This window comes from Manis javanica, chromosome 15, assembly GCF_040802235.1.
Source record: "Manis javanica isolate MJ-LG chromosome 15, MJ_LKY, whole genome shotgun sequence".
In the NCBI taxonomy this organism is placed as follows: domain Eukaryota; kingdom Metazoa; phylum Chordata; class Mammalia; order Pholidota; family Manidae; genus Manis; species Manis javanica.
Genome location: NC_133170.1, coordinates 59,433,127 through 59,454,257, shown reverse-complemented (window position 1 = coordinate 59,454,257; position 21,131 = coordinate 59,433,127). Strand labels below are relative to the sequence as shown.

The 21,131-nt window shown below is 43.9% G+C and overlaps 1 protein-coding gene across 3 annotated transcripts in view; it reads right to left on the bottom strand.

Moving 5' to 3' along the window:
• Window positions 1-21,131, bottom strand: part of ITGA9 (integrin subunit alpha 9) — a 355,701-nt gene that overhangs the window by 31,485 nt on the left and 303,085 nt on the right. Inside the window, exon 28 of one of the 3 annotated variants that reach the window (XM_073222610.1) lies at window positions 10,071-14,513. The exons of the other annotated variants lie outside the window; for them this stretch is intronic. Coding sequence (XP_073078711.1) covers window positions 14,415-14,513 — 99 coding nt within the window. The 3' untranslated portion in view covers window positions 10,071-14,414. Of the gene's footprint in view, window positions 1-10,070; window positions 14,514-21,131 lie in introns of those variants that run through there. 3 annotated transcript variants of the gene reach the window in all.

Genomic DNA, 21,131 nt, shown 5'->3' with positions numbered 1-21,131 from the left:
CTCACACCCCATACTGTACCTCACACATCATCTGTCAACAGGTATGGATTCAGCATGAGAACATGACAGATATTTCATATTACAAATATTCCAGGAAAGTCTTTATGTGGAGTCTACAAATAGTCATCCTTTCTTAGAAGAGCTTGGACCAAAGTCTGTATTTCTATTATGGAAGGAGTTACTAAATATTTTAATGGTTAATGTACAGTATCTTAGATCTACCTCCTGTCCTGAAAATATAGGATTCTTTTAGGAAGTGGCATCATTTGCTATAGCTGGGTTATGCATATAAGTGATTATTCTTATGTGTCAAGCCCCACACTAAGGAGCTAACTTAGCAGGGACTAAGGAGGGGCAGAGAGAAGACCTGGGAATGAGAACACACAATGCGAATCACCTCTCCCTGACCTCGACACCCTCTCGTAGATCCACCCCAGCCCACTAGTTGGGGAACAATCAGACACAGAAGCAAACCACATCACCAGGGCACTGGTATTCTAAGATATACACTCATTCTCAGAGGCCCAGAGCAACCCAGGCCTCATGGCCCTGTATAAATACTGTTTTATTGTCTCAAGAGGCTTCCAGGAGCACTCAAGAAATGATCTGGCTTCTGTTAGGGTGTACTTTCTTAGTTTGCTTTAGAGGAAGGACATAATTTGTCTGAAATTATGTATCTTCTCAGAGCCCAACCTTCTTAGACATTTCTGGTAAGTCTGGGTTTACAACATTTGCTATGGCTACATAAGCACCATAAAAATCAGTCCTAATTATTATTGCTGCTGCTATTAAACACAGACAAGTAGGATTCTAATTCATACATTTAGGTCTGTCAGCTCATGTGTTCACACGATTTCAACACATGGTTAATCACAAGTGTGGTAGAAAATCAGTTTTACTACATGTTGTTTTTACCAGTAGCTACATCTATAGCAGGATCATTAAAAAACCCTCAACTCAAAGGTAGCTCTGCTTAATTGAAAAACTCAGAAGGAGTGAAAAACTTGAAAAATTCTGCATAGAGCTGCTAATCTTGCTTCAGGACCTCATATAACCAATTTTTACATATGTCAGAGTTTAACTGATTAAGTTCTTAATAGAGAATTACTTGAGATCAGGAGAAGTTACTATATTTTTCTTCTCATTAGATTATTAAGAATGAGGACATATTTTACATATATAAATACAGACCTCCATTTCTGATAGTATGACTGACTTACCTGCTGAAATCATCTAAAATTGCAAGATGAAATAGTAACCTTGCTTTCCTTAAATTACTGACCAAATGGCAAGAATAGAAGACACATCCAGGCTGAGCACTAAGTTCAGGTGGGGACCCAGGTGGGGATGGTGAGCAGGGTCCTGAAGCCGACTGGTGCCTTGGGACATTTGCCAAGCAGGGAAAACTTGGGCACAAGTTTTCCCAGTATCATGGGGAACTGGAGATATCATCCTGGAACCACTCAAGAAGGGTAATTGGAAAGGAGTCTCTCCCTTGCATAAATCTGGGACACCTCAGGGCTATGTCATCAATGTGACAGTGAATGAGAAGTGAATGTACCACTGCTCCACTCCCAAAGCACCCCAAGACTGCCCAACTAGAACCCTGGTGCTGAGCAGAGGAGAAAAAATATCTCCCCAGAGAATTCACAAACTTGTGCCTGCCCTGCCATCAGTCTGCAGGCTGACTACACACTCCCTGGGTGGTTTGAAAAACCTGAAGGCAGGAATTTAGTTCAAAATAGTTTCCAATGATTAAATCTCTTAGCCACTTTGCAAAAGCAGAGGAAAATCGTTCCTGAAAGGAAGTATCTCAAAGTCCAAGAGGTAAGTTCTAAGGAACACGAGCAATTGATAATAAAGAAATCAGAAAACATGAGGGAAATAAGGCACCATGACTGAGAAGCAGACAACAGTGTGAGACAGCAGCCATTGCAAATAACATTCACATCAGAAAATAATTAAGGTCATTATACTTTAAAAAACAGCTTAAATATTATGTACAGGGATGAGAAACTATAACAAATGCCCAAGTAGATTTTAAAAAAGAATCAAATAGGACTTATAGAGAAAAAAACTGTAATTGAATTAACAACTCAAACAAACACACAAAGTAACTGACATTCTGGGAAAAATGCACAGATATCTGCAACTTGCTTCGAAATACATAATAATGAGACAGACGAATGATTGGAAAGAGGGATGGATAGATACGCGATGAAGCACATAGAGCAACGGGTTAGTGGTGAAATCTAGATGGTGAGCATACAGGTGTTCCCTGTAAAACTTTTAACTTTTCTGTATGCTTGAAAATTTTTACAACAGTGTCTCACACACACACATTGATAAGGAGATTTGACACCTGAAAAGTAGATATCTAGACTTCTAATCCATCAATAAAGGCAGATCGATTTTCCCACAACAAAACACTAAAAATGAAAAATAAAATATTTTGAATAAAATGTTCTTAAAGCATTGAAGAGACAGCAGAAGTATGAAATTATCAGGCCAAAATCTGATTGAGAATGGTAAAGCAGGGAGGTATGTGAATGGCTGCAGTCACTTCATGCTGAGTAGGTGTCAACCTAACACAGTTGAGTTTGGTGTTCGTGGCTTTGCGGGGCTCAGGGACCCAGGAAGTGGGAACTCAAAGGGCTATAATCTCAATGTAAGAATCACTCAGCAATAGTAAACCTCATTCCCACTAGTACTCCTGAGGACCAGGGAAGTGGGGAAAGGTGCCTCATCGTTGAGCAAAGCATGGGGTGGGAAGGGGTGGCAATGGAAATATCACCCTGAGAAGTAACAGCCACACGCTGGCTTTAACATAGACTGTTCTCCAAATTCATATCATGTGGGGGTTCCATAAAACCTCAAGGTATGGTCCCAGACTGGTACGTGGCAGAGGCAAAAGCAAATGCTCTCTATAGGAAACACATTTTCATCCTATGCCTTGAAGAGTAACCACAAATATTTTCCTAAGGAAAATAAGCAGCTAACAGCAAAAACCAAACAGACAAATACTTATCAACTAACCAACCAACAAAAAATCCCAAGAAAAACCACAAGGAAACAAGACACCATGAGTGACAATTATCAGGAAAAAAAACAAACCCCAGAAAGCAAAAAGAGACCCATTTGTGCACTTATCAGACACAAAATAGAAACCATGATTATCATGTTTAAAGATGTAAGAGAAACTTGGAATTACATGCAGTGAATAAGAAAAATACAAAAAAATTGCCAATTATATTTGAAGGAGAACCAAATAGAATTTGTAGATTTAAGAATAAAATAGATGAAACTAAAGTCTCAATAAATTCTAAAAGCAGATTTGACACAGCTGATACGATAATGACCATGAAAAGAGGATGGAAGAGCGACTCCAGTGGGCTGGACAGACAGACAAGGGATAGAAATAGGAAGGTAGATGAAGAGGCCAGAAGGATGGAATGAGATGGTCATTTAATGGGAGTTCTAAAAGGAGAGGAAAATGAGGGTCGGCAGAGAGAGAGATGAAGAGAATGGATGAAAGACATCAAACCGCAGAATCTTGGTAAATCACAAGCAGAGTAGGTAAAAAGAAATTCCACCTAACACATCACAGTGGAGCAAGAGTGCACTGAAACAAAGAGAAAATCCTAAAAGATGCTTGGGAGCAAAAACAGATCCCATTTAAAGGAGTGACAAATGGGCTGACTGGTGACTTCTTAACAGTAAAAACAGGAACCAGAAGAAAATGAAGTGATATACTTATCCACTGGGAGAAAATAACTGCTGATCTAGGATTCTATACCAGCAGAGTCAAGCATATGGACAAATTAAAGACATCTTCAAATAAAACAGAATAGAAACACATGCTATCAGCAGACTCTCACTAAAGGAAATTATGAAGGAAGGAGTAGGCACCCCAGGAGGAAAAAATGAAGAGCAAAGAAGTGGCAAGTCTATGGGCAAATCTAGACAAACATTTATCCCAGACAACATAAAAGCAATGACTCATGAGGTTAAAATATAAAATTAAGGTATGTTAAAATACAGTGATTAACTTTAGACTGTGGAATGGTAAGTCTTAAAGTTCAAAGTTATCTGGGTATCCATGTGGAGAATATAAGAAGAGGCATTAAGTGAGGGGAAGGATAGACTGTGAAAAAGAAAAGAAGGTAAGAAAAAGAAACAGAAAGGCAGACAACACAAAATCAAATGACAGAAATAAATGCAGAGCATTTAATAATGTAGATAATTGTTGAAATCACTATGTTGTATACCTGAAACCAATATAACACTGTATATCAAGTACAATTCAATAAAAAAGGAATCCAATTATTTCATTAATAACAATGAGGGGAGGGCTGTGCAACACAGAGAAGACAAGTAGTGATTTTACAGCATCTCACTACACTGATGGACAGTGACTAATGGGGTATGTGGGGGGGACTTGGTGAAGGGGGGAGTCTAGTAAACATAATGTTCCTAATGTAATTGTAGATTAATGATACCAAAAAAAAGGCAACCTAAAAAAAATAACAATGAATATAAACTAAATATTACAGTAAAATGAAAAAGATCATTAGAAGGGATTTTTAAAACTTAGGTAAATGTGGTTAAGAAATGACACATTCCAAACACAGGGATTTAGAAAGGCCATAAACAAAAGAATGGGAAAAGACAATGTGCATAAATACTAGCCAAAACAGATTCTGAGACAGTTTTACTGGAGATAAAGAAGGTCACTGCATCATGACAGAATGTTCAGTTTCATCTGGAAGAGATAACTAATTATGAACTTTGAGGTACTTACAAAAATAGCCTCAGTCCTAAATAATAGGCAAAAGGACAGAACTAGAAGGAGATGATGAAAAATCCACAGCCATAGTGGGTATGGAGAGAGAAGCAGGCTTGTTCCTGAGCGATCCTGAAAGCGCCTGGAGGCTGCTGGGCGGTGAGTTAAGTGGGGCCAGATGTGACCCTTAGTCCTGGGAGAGCTGCACTCCCAGATGCCAGCTTGCCGCATTCCCGTCGTGGATGTGCAACTCCCCTGAACATGTGTCACCCTGGTGGGTGTGTATCCTCCCTACACTCGCTGCTTGTAAGTAGGCTCTTTTGCTAGCCCTATAAGAGGTGGGGGTTTTCTTCTCCTAGCATGTGATCCATGATTATTCTAGCCACACACAGCACATGGGAAGCTCTGGGTCCAGAGGTCTGCATACCTGCAGCCCTTGTGCCTCAGTATTTTCCCTGGCCCTTCTTTAAGCTGAAGGTGAGAGATTGCAACACACCTCTCTCAGCAATAGATAGATCAAGCAGACAAGTCAGGATTTAGATTTGACCAACATGACTTACAAATTTGATGTAACAGAAATCTACAGACTAATGTGCCCTACCTACAATTGTAGGCTCATGAACAAATTTCATTTTTTGTTCCATGTACATTTTTCCTAAGTGTAAATGGAAAAAAAATGAAAATTGACCATATAGTGGGCTATAAGGTAAGTCTTACTAAATTTCAGATGGTTAGTATAATACAAATCTCTGACCAATGCAATGAAATAAAATATTAGGAGCAAACTAGAAAACTAGGAAAAACCGCATGTTTGGAAATTAAGAAAAATACTTAAGTATCTAAACAACTCATGGAGGAAAAAGAAATCATAAGAGAGAATAGAAAATACTTGGAATGGAGTGGTAATGAAAATACACATACTCATATTTGTGGGGCACAGCTTTAGGGAACTGCATAGTTTTATGTGCACATTATAGAAAAAAAGAAAAGTTGAAAATTGCCAAATTAAGCATCCATTAAGAAAAGCTAGAAAAGGAAGAGTTAAATCCATTAATTCAAGAAATATTTACTGGGTACCTAATATGTGTACACACTGTGCTAAGTGCTGTGAATACAGCTGGAAAGAAGGCAAGGTAACAGGGGAGAGTGAGACAGGAATCATTGGCAGGCTTGAGCAAAGGAAGCACACAGACCCAGACCCCTCTGGCCGCTCTGATGGGGAGCAGGGATAGGGAGCCTTAGGGAGGAGATGGTGGCCAGGAGCAGGACAGGAATGCTGGAGTTGCTGAGGCGTGGTTGAGTCCATATCTACTTTTAAAGTCTCTTTGGCAGGGTTTCTGATGGACTGGACGTAGGCTAGGACAAGGATGAGTCAAGGATGGCAGTGTTTTTGGCCAGAGCAAGCAGCAGCATAAAGCTCCATCTCCTCAGATGTGGTAGTAGAGGTTCCTTCTGGAACATGCTAAGTTTGAGAGGCCTATGGTTGCTGCAATGGAGTCGAATATGTGAGTCTAGATTTCAGGGAAGAGGGCCAGGCTGGAGACACATGTCTGGGTCCTCTGGGTGACGTTTAGAGCCAGGAGCCCCGATGGGATCTCGAGGAAGTAAACGTGGGAGGAGTTCCAAGAGCCCAGGCTCTTCCAACATCCAGAGGCCGGGAAGAAGAGCAGGAGCCAGTGAAGGGCTGAGAAGTGGCTAGAGTGTGTGATTCTGGAGATCAAATGTACGGTGTTCAGAGAGGCCACACAGACTCCAGAAGAAACCAGGTGGCTAATAAGAATACGGAGAATTCTTATGGCTAATAAGAATAAGAATACACATGTGTATAGCTATCAAACACGTTCTAGCACAGTGAAAATGTTCTCACCTTAAGATGTAATATATGAAACACGTACTGAGAGAGTTGAGCTCAGGTCTGTACGGAGGCAAGGGGAGAGGAGGTTCACAGCCACAGGTGGGTGGCTGCAGCAAATGTCTCCTTCAGAGGAGCTGGAGAAGCAAAATGTGCTGGAAACCTAATGCAGAACATATGCTATCAACAGAAACAACACTCCAGATGTAAACATACAACATGAACACAGCCCTAAAAACCAGAGCACAGAACCAGCTGTTAGTCTCAATACCATTTAAGTGAAACAAATTAATACTATATCACTCATCTCTAAGGACATGTGTTCAGTTCATTAGACTTGACACCTCTGGGAGGGAGGAGAGTGGGAGTGGGGGTGGGGATAAAGGAGAAAAATAACATGAAACAAGAAAGGGCTTTTTGCATGGACACAGATATGATTAGCCAGCTCTGTACAACTGAGATCCTACCACTGCCCCAAAGAAAAGTTTTCCCCTTGTTTCAATCCAGGCAGACTTAAGGACTTGAAGGCTTACGGCTTAAGGCAGTTATATTCTGAATATGGTATACACAGTGGGTGTGGCAACCATAAGTCTCCCATATATCCTCTCCTCGTTGTGCCTAAGGATACAACCCCCAGCCTCCTCTGCAGGTGGGTGCATTTTTTATGATTAATTTCTGGCCAGTGTTGTATGGGACTTTAGGGAGGGCGAGATAAATGGGAAGGGGAATGTGCCATTTTATCCTCCTCCTCTATTGTTGGCTTGGAATATGGACATAAGGGCTGGTACCCTGGTAGTTATCCAGGACCATGAAGTAACTGTAAGGCTGGAAGCCACATGGGTAGAGATAGGAGCTGGTATCCTGATGATCTATGGAACTGCTATACCAGACCTTGATGACACATATCTGGTCTTCTTTAAAGTGAGAGAGGAACACACTTCTATCAAGTTTAAACATTGTTATTTTGGAATTTTCTATTATACAGAGTCAATATTCTCCTAACTGATAAAGTGGTTTCTGAACTGATGCCAAATTGGAGAGCATTTCCTTTTTTCCTAATCTGCCACTTCTTAGAAGAAAGTTTTCCTAGAGATCCTTTTTAGATGTTCCCCATCTTTTCATCTATTTGGTGTCTTCAAAGAGTGTTATTTATACTTCTATTGAGATTTGTTTTAATTTTTAGGATTTTTTTCAATTATAGAAGAATCATTTCAAATAAAGTATAAAATAATCTGGACTAGTCTTTGTGGTGAAGCAGAGGTTTGGCAGCACGCCCAGATGGCTTCAGACTTCAGTGCAGAGATGATCTCGTCACATCCACTTTAGTTGAATGTGTACACAGAATGAATGGACGTGATCCTAGGGTCAGGCAATTTGCTGATGGATAGCTGCCAGTTGGTTTGACAGCATAGACAGAGCTTTAAATTAAGCACTTTCATACATTAATTCTTTTACTAAGGAGAGTAACCTGATGAATAGACAGATTTTAAAGACCAGTCTAATCTGGTGGACTGAAAAACTCCTGACTGAATGGGAGGCACTCTACTAATCAGTGATTTTTCTTCCTCTTGATTTTGTATCTTTTGACTCCTTTGAGTTTGTCAAGCCTTTTCCTGGCTTAAAGCAACAGGTTGGGCGACCAAGAAAAGTATACGTAATTAGCATTAGTGATGGTGGCAGGTCTTAAGCCAGGAAGCATCTGGAACTAAAAGCTTGAAATTGCTCACTAGGCCACTGTCCTACGTGTGAGGCTCATCAATGCTCTTTGCGGCAAACAAATCTCCTTTTAAGACCTGCAATTTGGATCTCTTTTGGCTGAGAAATTTATACTCTCCCAGATGTAATTTTGTTCTAAGAATGATTTCTATGTGTTTCATTGTTACAAAGCAAATACACACTTACTGTGGAAAATTAAAATACAGACAGCAAAGACAAAAAACAACAACAAAGCAAGAATGTTGACAAACCCATCTACCTAAAGACAAGCCATTTTTAATCCCTCAGTGGGTATCTTTTCATAGCCTGTGAATGGCATGCTTAACTCCTTTCGGATTCCTGGACCCGATTCCCACACACACAACACCAAGCAATTCTCGAACACCAGCAGGGTATCCGAGAACTCTGCTCAATCCTGATGCTATCTGTTCAGAGACAGCAAGCACCAGATTCCCCAAGTTAAGGGGAGTTAAGGGTTCCGTCCTACAAGACTGCCCTCCACCACAAACTCCAGATGACTGTGGAAGCACCAGGCAGTTCCCTATGCTTCTGACCTATCAGCTACAGATTGGAGGTTCCAACCACCTCCCGCTTGGGGTCGATTGATTAATTTGCTAGAGTGGCTCACGGAATGCAGGAAAACACTTAGGTTTACTAGTTTAATGAAGGACACCATAAAGGATACAAGTTAACAGCCAGATGAAGAGAGACATAGGGCAAGGTCCCAAATAAAGGAGCTTCTATCTTCGTGGAGCTTGGGGCCTGGCTCGGTGGCACATGGAGGCGTGCTGGTTCCCCAAGCTTAGGAGCTCTCCCTGGCTAAGAGGCAGGATCCAAGAGAGCAGAGGGCAATACTCTTCTCAGGGGTTTTTGTGAGGGCTTCACTGGACAGTCATGACTGACTAAATTATTGGCTATTGGTTGATTCAACCTCTAGCCCCTACCTTTTGGTGGGGTCCAGAAGTCTCTCATTAACATGACAGGACACCCATTTCACCTTTAAGACTACAGTGTCTTTAGGAAATGGATGAAGACCAAATATAACTGGGAAATATGTATTTCTTATGGCTCATTATATCGCATGGACCCTCTATACTGTGTGGTGTGCATGTGTATGAATTTTAACCATAGGGCAATAAAATATATTTTAATGGGTCTAAAAGCAGTAATTCATAAACAGAAAGCAAGAACCAGTGACTGGATCGGTGCAGCCAAAGGCTTATTCTTGAAAAAGACCAATAATCTTTGTTGGTCTCATCCTAGGGAAAAAAGAGAAAAATACACAACAGAACAACATTCGAGATAAGAGCAGGGACATCAGTAGACAGATGGAGATTAGAACTCCAAGAGAACACAATGTTTGTACATGTACAAGAATGCTACCAAAAGGTTTCCAGGAAAATGCTAAGTGACTGGATGCATGTGGGCAGCCTATTAACAATGAGGAATCCATTCCATTTAACTGGAGCACAATTATTTCAAGATAAAGGTCCCAGATGTGGCCCTGGACAGGTGGGTGATGCACAGGAAAGGTGGTGGCCATGGAATGGACGCCGAGGAGCAGGGACAGCTCAGCCCTGGGGAGGGCTGTTGGTGTGCAGTCAGACCCGTGTGTGCTCGTTAATGCCCATGTTGTATTACACTGAAACCCCATCGTCAACACCCTAAAAAAGGTTCAAGTTCTTCACTGGCGAAGAAATTACAGACCAAACTCCTGAATCATTTGCAGCCACTTTTTATTCCATACATGTATTTTTGTAAACCTGCATTTCCCAAACAGTGCAAGTGAATTAGAAGTGACCACATATACTTTAATACATATGACTTTGTGAGGAGGAACACCCCTCCCACCAAAATTCTTCAACGGAAATGTACATGGATGCATCAGTCAAGTTCTGGAAGTGAGCGTGGGTGCCTGCCATGCAATTAATTGCTCTTAAAGCTTTTAAACTCATTCTGCCAGTCACACCGTGCACATCAGAAATTTAAAAAAACCTTAACAAAGTCTGAACTCTAGAGCATTGTGCTATAAAGCATTGCACTCATGGGAGACTTGTTCATCATCCCCACAATGTGCTGAACATCAGAGGATTTTCTAGAAGGCTCATTTTGGCCCGACTTGGCCCTGTAGCCCCCCCTTCTGCCATCCTTTTTCAGAAAATATTCCCCACATGTATATTATTGCTTTGTATAGCAGACAGAACATCAGCTAAATCCCTGGATATTGGAGCATTTCTGAAATGACACTCATTTTCTATCTTGTATCTGGTAAAGGGCCATTTCAATTAAATAAAAATGCTTCACAATCCCTCTAAATTTGGAGTTTGTATCAGATGTATGTAGATTTCACTGGATGTGTTTCATATGTTACCTGTGCATTTACCTGGCCATAATGCCTTATCCAAAACAAAAGTAGAATAACCTTTAAGAACCACCTTGCTAGTCTAACAGGCAGCATACAGCAGGCATATCGCTTGGGGACCTCATACACTTCCACACTGAAAACGGGTCCCACATGTTCCCAGGAGGCCTGCTGGCCTTCTGTTTTTAACCTCCTTGCCTTTGGCTCCAGGAAAGCAGGCTTTGCATGACTTGGTGAAGGGCTTTCTACTGGATTTTCTACAATGTTTACCAAGCTTCTGAATACTCTTGATGCTGAAGGAATTTCCGTCAAGAACTGAGAAAGTCTCTTAGTGACCCCAGATATGTGCCCATCAGTCACCACAAGAAAACTGACCCACTCATTTCTGTGTCTCCTTGTTCCTAAATTTTGTGGCCTCTTCTTCGTGTCAGGTCTAGGGTTCACTTTGGGGGTGTCCCATGTAAATAGAGAGCAGCAAGTCATTTTTGAAAAGGGGAATTCTTTTACTCAATTTCTACAAAGGTCCTTTTTCATATTTAAAAAACATCTGAGTCCTTCCTACAGCCGGATAAAACCATAGTGAATTTGCAACCAAACATGGAAGCAGACTGAATTAATGTTGTGCAAGAGGATGCCTCAGGATTCCACAGTGAACCCACAGAAGGGGAAGGGCAGACATGGAAAGGCACTGTGGCATTTTAAAGGAATATTCTGGAGGAGCAACATAGACACACTAACTCACCACATCTGCTTCCCCTGAGAGCCCACAGAGGGTCTCTGAACTGGGCTGCAGCTGGTGAAATGCACAAGCTGAGAGCATGCTAACAACATGATTGACCTCTGTCTCTACCTGTGTTAAAGGGTTGATTCCCTGGTCCTCATAACACCACCTGCTGCTGGCATGATCAGACAAGCAGAGGCACCATCTCTCTCCAGACCCTCCTTCCTGGAGCAGCTGCCAATATTTGCTCCTGTTGGCCAATCACCAGGTGATTTTCCTAAAGACCTGCCATCTGACGTCTTAGTGATCACCTGCATCTGCCATACAGTCAACAAGAGGGCCATGAACCCTGGCTCTGAGGCTGCCCATGGGAGCCTGCCCTTGTCAAAGTGAGGTTTTCTCTCTGGCTGGCAGAAACTTGGGCCTTTCCCACTGCCACCGATGTGTCTGTACCCCTTGCAGGAGGCTGATTAGTGGCTATAAATGCATTTGTCCAAAGCTGCTGATGGAGCTGTCCCAGGCCTATTACCTAAGAATCTTAAATAATTTATTGAAGTATAACATGACACGATGGACAAGAGACCATTGAAAGAAAGCTACAAATGGGTCTGTTAAAGGAACCCACATTCTACGTTCCCCTGTAGGTAGGTCTGCCTCCCAGGCAAAGTGTGCCTGTGTGTCCTCTGGTTCCCCAGCACAGTGCTTGGTACACAGACAGGCTCCGCAAATATCCTTTAATGAGTGACTAGAATCCACCAAGACTGCTTTGATTACTTTTGCTAGAACTCATAGGCAAACTCCAAGAGGGAATTGGTTTCTTTGCCCACATCTGCCCTGTAGTTACCTCTGGGCCTCCATGCCTCCTACAGAAGCAACCCCTTGCCAGCACTCTAAGATCAGCCTAGTTCATGCCATTGACTCTCTAGCTCTTGTTGTCTATTCCCATATTCACTAGCCAGGGATGCATGACACATTATCTTCCTCATCATCAGCTGCACAATTCAAAATGAAAAGACACATGTGTTCCATGCCAGGTTCACAGCTGCCCTGCACCCTCATAATTCTGCCAAAACCCAGCTCTGTTTGCAATTATCAGCCAAGTATGGACACAGAAAGCTGGTTTCCCCTGAAGGTAAGTTCTGTGTCTTTTCAACAATGTTCACAGATCCCCCAACATGTTGGCTTCAGTAAACGAGGCCCTATCAGAAGGATTCTTCACCTTGTTTCCTGTGCCATTCCCATTTGATGCCACCTGTATGCATCTGGGATTTGAGCAAGCTGTGAAGAGCCATTAAGGCCTCTGTCACCCTTATCTGATGTTCTCCAGCAGGGGGAGCAGGCCAGCTGCTAACAGTCATTTAGCATCCACCTTGGGCCAGTCTGTCCTCTCATGGCCCACACATGTAGAAAGTCACATTGCACTCAAAATGGGGCAACACAGCGCATGTGATAGTCAACGCTGATAAATGGAGCACTGGGGTCTGAAGGCCAAACTCAGCCTTCACACCTACAGGGCTAGGGAGGGTGTCTGGGCTGTGCCAGGCCCATCTGCATCATTTCAGCACACATGCCAGGCTGGGGTGCACCTGCCACTCCCCTTCAGAAGACTGCCGCTGAGCTCCTGGAGCCATGTTGCTGGTAGGAATGAGAGCCGAAAGTTTACACCTCCCGTGGGCGCAAGAATTCAAAAGCTTAGCTGCCTTGACTCAGGTTGGGACGACTCTGACACATATCTGTTCTCCAGGGCTCCCCTGCAGGGAGCCTCTGCCCTCTGTGGCCCCAGCCTGGCCTGGCATCCTTCCCAGCTTTCCCACCTTCCCTGTCCCACTTCCCTCACTCCCCTTACTGCTGTCCTCTGGGGACACTTCCTTCAGGAGGTACTTGCACATAAATGCTTGTCTCAGGGACAGCTTCTTGGGGACCCCAACCGAGACACAATTTAAAAAATAAGGCCAGGTTGAATGATCACTCTAGGAAGGAACCTTCTATACTGTTATCTGGGACAGCAAGAGCAATAGGGAAGTGGGCACCTTTGAACTCAAACTGCCGTACGAAGGCGACACATCACAGCATCCAGATGCTAGTCTTTGCATGGTGGGCACTGATGTAGTCCGTGTGGTGGGTGGTTGAGGGGTAGTGTCCGGGACAAGACGCCTTTCCGTGGTTTAGCAGATGAGTACCTGGTCTTGCTCCAAGCTTTCACCCTGCCTCCAGGTGAAGGAGGCTGAGGGGCCTGCCTATAAAAGCAAGGCAGAGCAGACTGTTGCTAGCATCAGGTTTTTCCATCCAAACGCCTGCTGACTCTTCAATGAAAGGTGCATATGAAAAACACTTATAGTCCTTGAGCACATGACTTCAAACTGGATTCCAGGCAGTAAGGGTGCGAGATGCCGAAGGGTTGTGCCACCACCACCATTTTGTATACGGCACCGCTGGCTTGGCAGGTTCATTACTTGAGGCTCCTTTTGATTATTTTATCTGCAAGTCCTTTCTAACAGCAAGGTCCAAAGTACAATCAGATTTTTATTCTTTAAATTCATATGAATGTACATTCCCAAGATTTCAGGCCAGGTATCAGTGCTTGTGTGAATTATAGAACTATTTAATAGAAATAATAAAACATCGATACAAATATAAAGACATAATCAGTATAAAAGGCTTATATTTATAAAAATACTTCTCGGTAACAGTTTTCCCCTGAGGGCTGACCACACATGTTGCATCCATAAATATTGCTCAGCTCTGTAGCTTGTTTTCCAAAGGACAGAGGTCATCTTCAGAAAGAAATGGTGGTGGCTCCAGTCATGCGACCCGGCCCAAGTGGCAGCCTCAGGCTGGCACCTGGGCTTGACAGAATGAGGAAGAGAAGAGCATCAGTGGGGCCTCCGAAAAATCTGGAGAAGATTCTTTCTTCCAAATATGGAAGATACACGCCCGAGGATGACAGGCGAAGGAGCGGGTGCGTGGCCGGTGTGGCAGGTCACTGGTGTTTCTGGGCCCAGTCCCAACTGCCCTCATTCTCTTTCCGGTTCTTCTCAGCTTCAATAATCTCTTTGTACCTTCGGCGGAAGAAGCCCATCTGAAAGGCAGAGAGGGGAAGCCGCGTTAGAAGTGCCAGAGAGGCAGCCGCTTGGATTGCAAGGTAGCCTGGCCGCCTTATGAACTCCCCTCGGGCTTGTTTACAGAAAGCATCAGGTGGAGCCACTTCTCAAAACGCATGGCCTTCCTGCTGGCTCTCTTAGGATTGCTCCTTGCAAGGTGTTTCTGGTGGAACGTTCCCCAAACCACAGGCTGGGGAACACTAGTTACTGAGAGTTCCAAAGGGGCTTGGGAGTAAAAGAGGTTTCAGGGTCAAATAAATTTGAAAAAATGCTGCATTATCTCTCTTTTTTTTTTATTAAGGTATCATTGATATACAATCTTATAAAGGTTTCATATGAGCAACACTGTGGTTATTACATTCACCCATATTATCAAGTCCCCCCCCCACCCCATTGCAGTCACTGTCCGTCAGCATAGTAAGATGTTGTAGAGTCAATACTTGTCTTCTCTGTGCTATCCTGCCTTCCCCGTGCCCCCTACATTATGTGTGCTAACCGTAATGCCCCTTAATCCCCTTGGCATTCTTTCTTAATCTATTCATGATGTACAGTAGAACTATAAAGGGTCTAAGAGACTCAGGGACTTGACATTTCATGAGCGCATTTGGCTTTGGATACATTTATTAATATCCTGAGAGATACCACCCATTGTGGAATAACGTGTAAATGCTGCTCTCACATAGGAGGCCTCTGAAACAGCCTGCAGATGTGCATTCTACCTTGCTGCCCTCTGGAACTTTCTCTCAAGCCCGTGACACTCGTGCTGTGCCATCATGAGAACTGGTGTCCACCCTGATCAAGGATGGCAGTCTCCTTTCCCTTGGCTCTGAAAAGCCTTCACCCTCTGATATCTTAGGGCTTTTCATGTCTGATAGGATGAGTTTCTCATTTTCCCACACAGCCATCATAACCACTCCTGCCAGATATTTAAGCAAGTTTCTGTAGCCCAAAGCTGACCTTTTCTCCCATGCTCAGGAGAACGTGCGTGGCCTCTGTTTCTGAGGTCAGCATCCCCCTGGCACTAAGCATGACTGGAGTGGGCATGCGTCAGCTTCCTCCCTCATTGGCTGTGATGCCCCAAAGGTGTGGATCCTCCCAGTTTCCTGGGGGAACTTGCCCTCAGTGGTAACCAGCTTAAACAGCTTAATCCTTTGTTGGTGTCCTCTTCCCTGCTCAGAACAGTGTATGCTGAGGTCATCTTCCAAATGCATTACCTGCCCTCAGATCCTTGTTTTTTGGATAGAGGAATCCAGACATACACACACGTGGTCTGCTGGCAGGTCTGCTGCACTGAGGGTTTGTGTCACCACAATGTCATTAATTTACAATCCCTGCAGTAGTGTTTGAAATCACTCAAGACTAGAAATCTCTGCAGTTGGCTGCCAATGAATGCACAGCTCATAGACGGACGGGTGAAGCTGCCACTGATGTTTGTCCTTTGGAGTCCAAAGACCACTTCCTAAAGCACAGTCCGCTCTCGTGGCTGGGGAAGACTAGGTACAGTGGTGCAGGCTGTGCACTGCATATGGGGTGTGCTGCTCACCTCAGATGTCACAGACATGCACATTTATTACAATTATTTTCCAGCAGATGGCAGTCGAGTGTCTTTCTGACAAAATCAGATTTTTCTGAATTTTCTGACAGACGGAAGTAAAACTTCTGGAGGAGGGGACACTATTTACTGGTTTGCACAGAGGTGTCAGATAGTCTAGTAGTCAAACTGACATTGTTTCTTAAATGAGCAAACGAATTCGGCTTCAGGAGAGGAGAGCACCACCTCTGTGCTTTCATTTAGAGCTGGTTTGGCTTTTGATGTGGAACCCAAAGTCCAGGCTCTGAGTTTACCAAGTGACGGTCCCCGGAACAAATGTGTCATATCAGGCCTGACCAGTGCCACATGACCTGCTCTGAAGCGATGTGGCAGGGGAGCCCACAGCCCTGGTTACTGCTTATGCCCCAACTACCTCCTGGCCACGGGGCGGGTTACTTTCCGGCTCTGAGCCCCAGTATCTTTGTCTCTGCCCAGGAGACCCATGGCATTCTCAGACCTCTTCCTGCCCTGAAATGCAGTGATGGCTTTTTACGAAGGTCCGTGAAGCAAACTCAGGGCTGCTGCCTGTGGGGACCACAGCTGTGTACCCAGGATTCACACTAAGGAGACACAAGGTAGAATCCTCGCCTGGTGTCAATTTTTCTCAGAGTTCTGGAAATTTTTAGAAAATTAAATTTTCAATTTTTATATTACAGAATGGATATGTTATAGAGTATAAAGGATTACAAAATTGTCAAAAGTTAAGATAAGTCAAGGCCACAAAGACATTCCCCTCCTGCACCAGCCTTCTGCAGCACGTAGTCTCCCTCTCGCTGGTGCTCACGGCTACTCTGGGCAGACCGCGTCTGTGCTGCCAGCTGACCCCACGGAGAGACTGGAGACGCAGGGATGAGTCCACGCTGCATCCCCCACAGCCCCACACTCAGGAGCCAGTATTCTGCATGTTCTCTGGAACTTTCCATGGATTGCTTTGCCACTTTAGGGGCAAAAGGTTGTTTATAACTGTTCTGTTTGTAGCAGGGAATGTCATGGAAATCCTAGAGCAGGAGAGGTTCAGGCCAAGCTTTGCTCAGTGGGAAGCTGAGGGGCAGTGCTCTTTCTGGCTTGTTGTCATTACTGGTCCTGATAGGGGCCTGCAGCCTCAAAGAACAGCTCCCTGAGCCCTCCTGACAGACTTAGATTTTCTGATATTAACTTGTATCAAATGGCTGTCAAAACACTACTATGGAGACAGCAGATTTCCCCTGAATGGGGAGGTGTGGTGTGAGGCATAAAGCCTAGAAGGACATAAGGCCAGCTCAGTCCTGGGGGCTCAGGTGAGGCCAGGCTGCACAGCTCCTCAGCGCCTGTGAGATGCCACCCCTCCTCCCCATGACTTTGGGTTGCCTCCTGGGCAGCTATTCCAAGGACCTGGATATACCCCTTCTTGGGGCTAACTTGGGGCCTCGTGTTTACGGGTGCCGGCAGTTCCTCGACTATTTACATAGCAATTCTCTGTCTTGAGATGTTGACAGTGCATCATTAGCTCAATATTTATTTCCAAACATAAATAAGCCCCCTCCAAATGTCTCTGGCACGGGGCTTTGAAGCTATGAAGGGCGTTTGTGTGCATGAGCTTTCCCTTTACTTTGGAGGAGAAGCAAAGGGTGGTTCTCCCAGCCTGGCTGGAGGAAGGTGATAACCCTGTGACCCTGAAGAACCTGCCAGTCTTTAGATGTTCTTTGCCATCACACAGATTTATTTTTCTAAGTGCTTCTGCTTGAGGTCAGAAGTAATGCGATAAAAAAAAACAAAAACCTTGAGCCCAGAGCTGGCTCTAAAGTGGCAGGCCCTGGGAACCGCCCCAGCTGATGGGTGGAGGGTACGCCTTTGGCAGCTGCCTCTTCACTGCCCATGAAAGGCAAGAGCCAGCAGGTCCTGGGCCTTCTGGGGAAAGACTGGCCACTGGCTGGCAAGGCAGTGCACTTTCCTGTCTCTAAGCCATCTCGGCTTGCAAATGGGGCAGACAGGAGGGAGGTGAAGCATTCCTTGGCTGAGAACAGTAGAAGAGGATGCAGTTTTTCTCCCTCACTGAGTGGTGGCCTGTGTGTTTTGGCAAGCTGCCCAAGGGAGTGGGGAGAGGGAGGGAGAAGCCTGGGGCCCTAAATGAGGCTTTTTCTTCTAAAGGAAACCATCCCAGCATCCTTAATGAGTTTAAGCCAGTTCTCAAAGGCACAAGTCACATACCCAGTTGCTATCCCTAAGGTACCTCTGACCAGTGAAACTTCCTCCTATAAAAAGCCCTCCATGAACGTCTTGAGAAGACACCAGCCCAGGCAGCATCAAACCCAGGCAGGGGCTGAAGGACAGGAGAAGGGATTCAGTTGGGTTTTTCTCTCTTACAAGAGTTTTATATTTCAAAGTTTTCCTCCTGCCTGGTGGTTTGGCAGGCTACCGTAATCCTCGCACATAAAGTTTAAATTACGGCTCCCAGTGTCTGCTAGCATCCCAGCTTTGGCAAAGCTGATTAGGCTCCATTTCAGGATTTGAAGAAGGGTTTGGTTAGTTCGGGGCCCTCACTGTGGATTTTGTGCCGGAGCCAGGCCCTGCCGCCACCAAGCATGAGAGTGCCTGAGATGCCAGCGGGCAGGCCTTCGGGAAGCCCCAGGGTCTATCCAGAGATAGAGGAGGCGACTGAGTGCCAGGTGGGAGCCCAGAGTTCTGCTGAGAAGAGGCATTTGCTGGACCTGAAAGGTTTCTACTCAGGTAAACAGTGGATAACGGGTGTGTTAGTAGCACCACAGTGACGTGAAGGCAAGGCCAGAGGCTGGTGGCACAGTCTCTTTCTCCTCACTGAGTCTAGCTCACTTCTCAGGGCGTACCTAGCTCAACCATCATCTTGGTCACCTAACTGCTTTCCCATGGTCTTCCAGATGAGAAGGGCTGTCATTTACCCGTGTCTTGCTGCCCAGAGCCTGCCTCCTGGCAGGGCCCAATCCCATATGCTGAATGAAGGCACTGGCCATCTTGCAAGTGTAAAGCATGCTGCCCCACAGGCCTGCAGCACAAAGCCTGCATCAGCACAGCCAGCACTTTGCTCTGTTTCAGTACCTGTCATGACGCATGTTTATGTGACACATGGGGAACAATCATTTTTGTCTCATAAACTCAAGGCAATGGCAAGCAGCTGAGGGGAGCAATGTCAGGAGCTGCTCTAAAGGGGACATCAAGAGATGTGGTTCCATAAAGGGATGAGGAGTTGGACATTGCCCACCTCTGTTCAAAGGCCCTAGTGAGATATTTCCTGCTCAGCAATGGCAACTGGATACCACTCAGTGGCTTTCCCCTTGACAGAAATGGAGGGAATTGTATGTGAAATATACTAATAAGCTAGAACCATTATGACCTCCCACAGAAGTCAAATATTAGGCAGAACTTGAGGCACATCAATCAACAGATTTCCAGGCACTGGACTGTCAGTGTGATATTGGATCTCTAGTCACTACAGGAGAGCATCATTCTTAGGTTATATACATGGGAAATAGAGTTGATAAGAGGTCTGGACTTGAAGTTTAAGGAATATGTAGGTCTTCAAAATAATCTTACATTTCATATGCCCTTTTCAACTTCCTACAAAGTTACCATGTTTAGTCAGCTATTTAAGAAAGAAAATATTTTTCCTAAAGAAACTACTGGAACTAATAACTGAATTCAGCAAAGTTGCCAGATATAAAATTAATACACAGAAATCTGTTATATTCCTATATACTAATAATGAATCAGCAGAAAGAGAAATCAGAAAAACAATTCCATTTACAGTTGCACCAAAAAGAATAAAATACCTAGGAATAAACCTAACCAAGGAGGTGAAAGACCTATACTCTGAAAACTACAAGACACTCATGAGAGAAACTGAAGAAGACACCAAAAAATGGAAATACATCCTGTGTTCATGGATAGGAAGAATTAATATCATCAAAATGGCCATCCTGCCTAAAGCAATTTACAGATTCAATACAATCCTTATCAAAATACCAACAGCATTCTTTAATAAAGTAGAACAAATAGTTCTGAAATTCATATGGTACCACAAAAGACCCTGAATAGCCAAAGCAACCCTGAGAAAGAAGAACAAAGCTGGTGGGATTATGCTCCCTGACTTCAAGCTCTACTACAAAGCCACAGTAATCAAAACAATTCGGTACTAGCACAAGAACAGACCCATAGATCAATGGAACAGAAAAGAAAGCCCAGATATAAACCCACACATATATGGCCAATTAATATATGATAAAGGAGCCATGAATATACAATGGGGGAAAGACAGCCTCTTTAACAAATGGTGTTGGCAAAACTGGACAGCTACATGTAAGAGAAGAAACTGGATTACTGTCTAACTCCATATACAAAAGTAAACTCAAAATATATGAAAGACCTGAATGTAAGCCATGAAACCATAAAACTCTTATAAGAAAACATAGGCAAAAATCTCTTGAATATATAATCATGAGCAATTTTTCCTGGATATATCTTTTTGGGCAAGGGAAACAAAAATAAAACAAAAAACAAAAAAAACAACAACAAAAAAAGGGGGGACTACATCAAACTAAAAAAGCTCTTGTACAGCAAAGGACACCATCAGCAGAACAAAAAGCCATCCCATAGTATGGGAGAATATATTGATAAATGACTCATCTGATAAGGGGTTAATATCCAAAGTATATAAAGAACTCACGTGCCTCAACATCCAAAAACAAATAACCTGATCAAAAAATGGGTGGAGGACCTGAACAGACACTTCTTCAAAGAAGAAATTCAAATGGCCAACAGGCACATGAAAAGATGCTCCACATCACTAATCATCAGGGAAATGCAAATTCAAACCACAATGTGATATTATCACCTCTCACCAGAAAGAATGGCCACTGTACAAAAGATAAGAAATAACAAATGCTGCTGGCGAGGGTGCAGAGAAATAGGAACCTTCCTACACTGTTGGTGGGACTGCAAACTGGTGCAGCCACTGTGAAAAGCAGTATGGTGGTCCCTCAAAATACTAAAAATA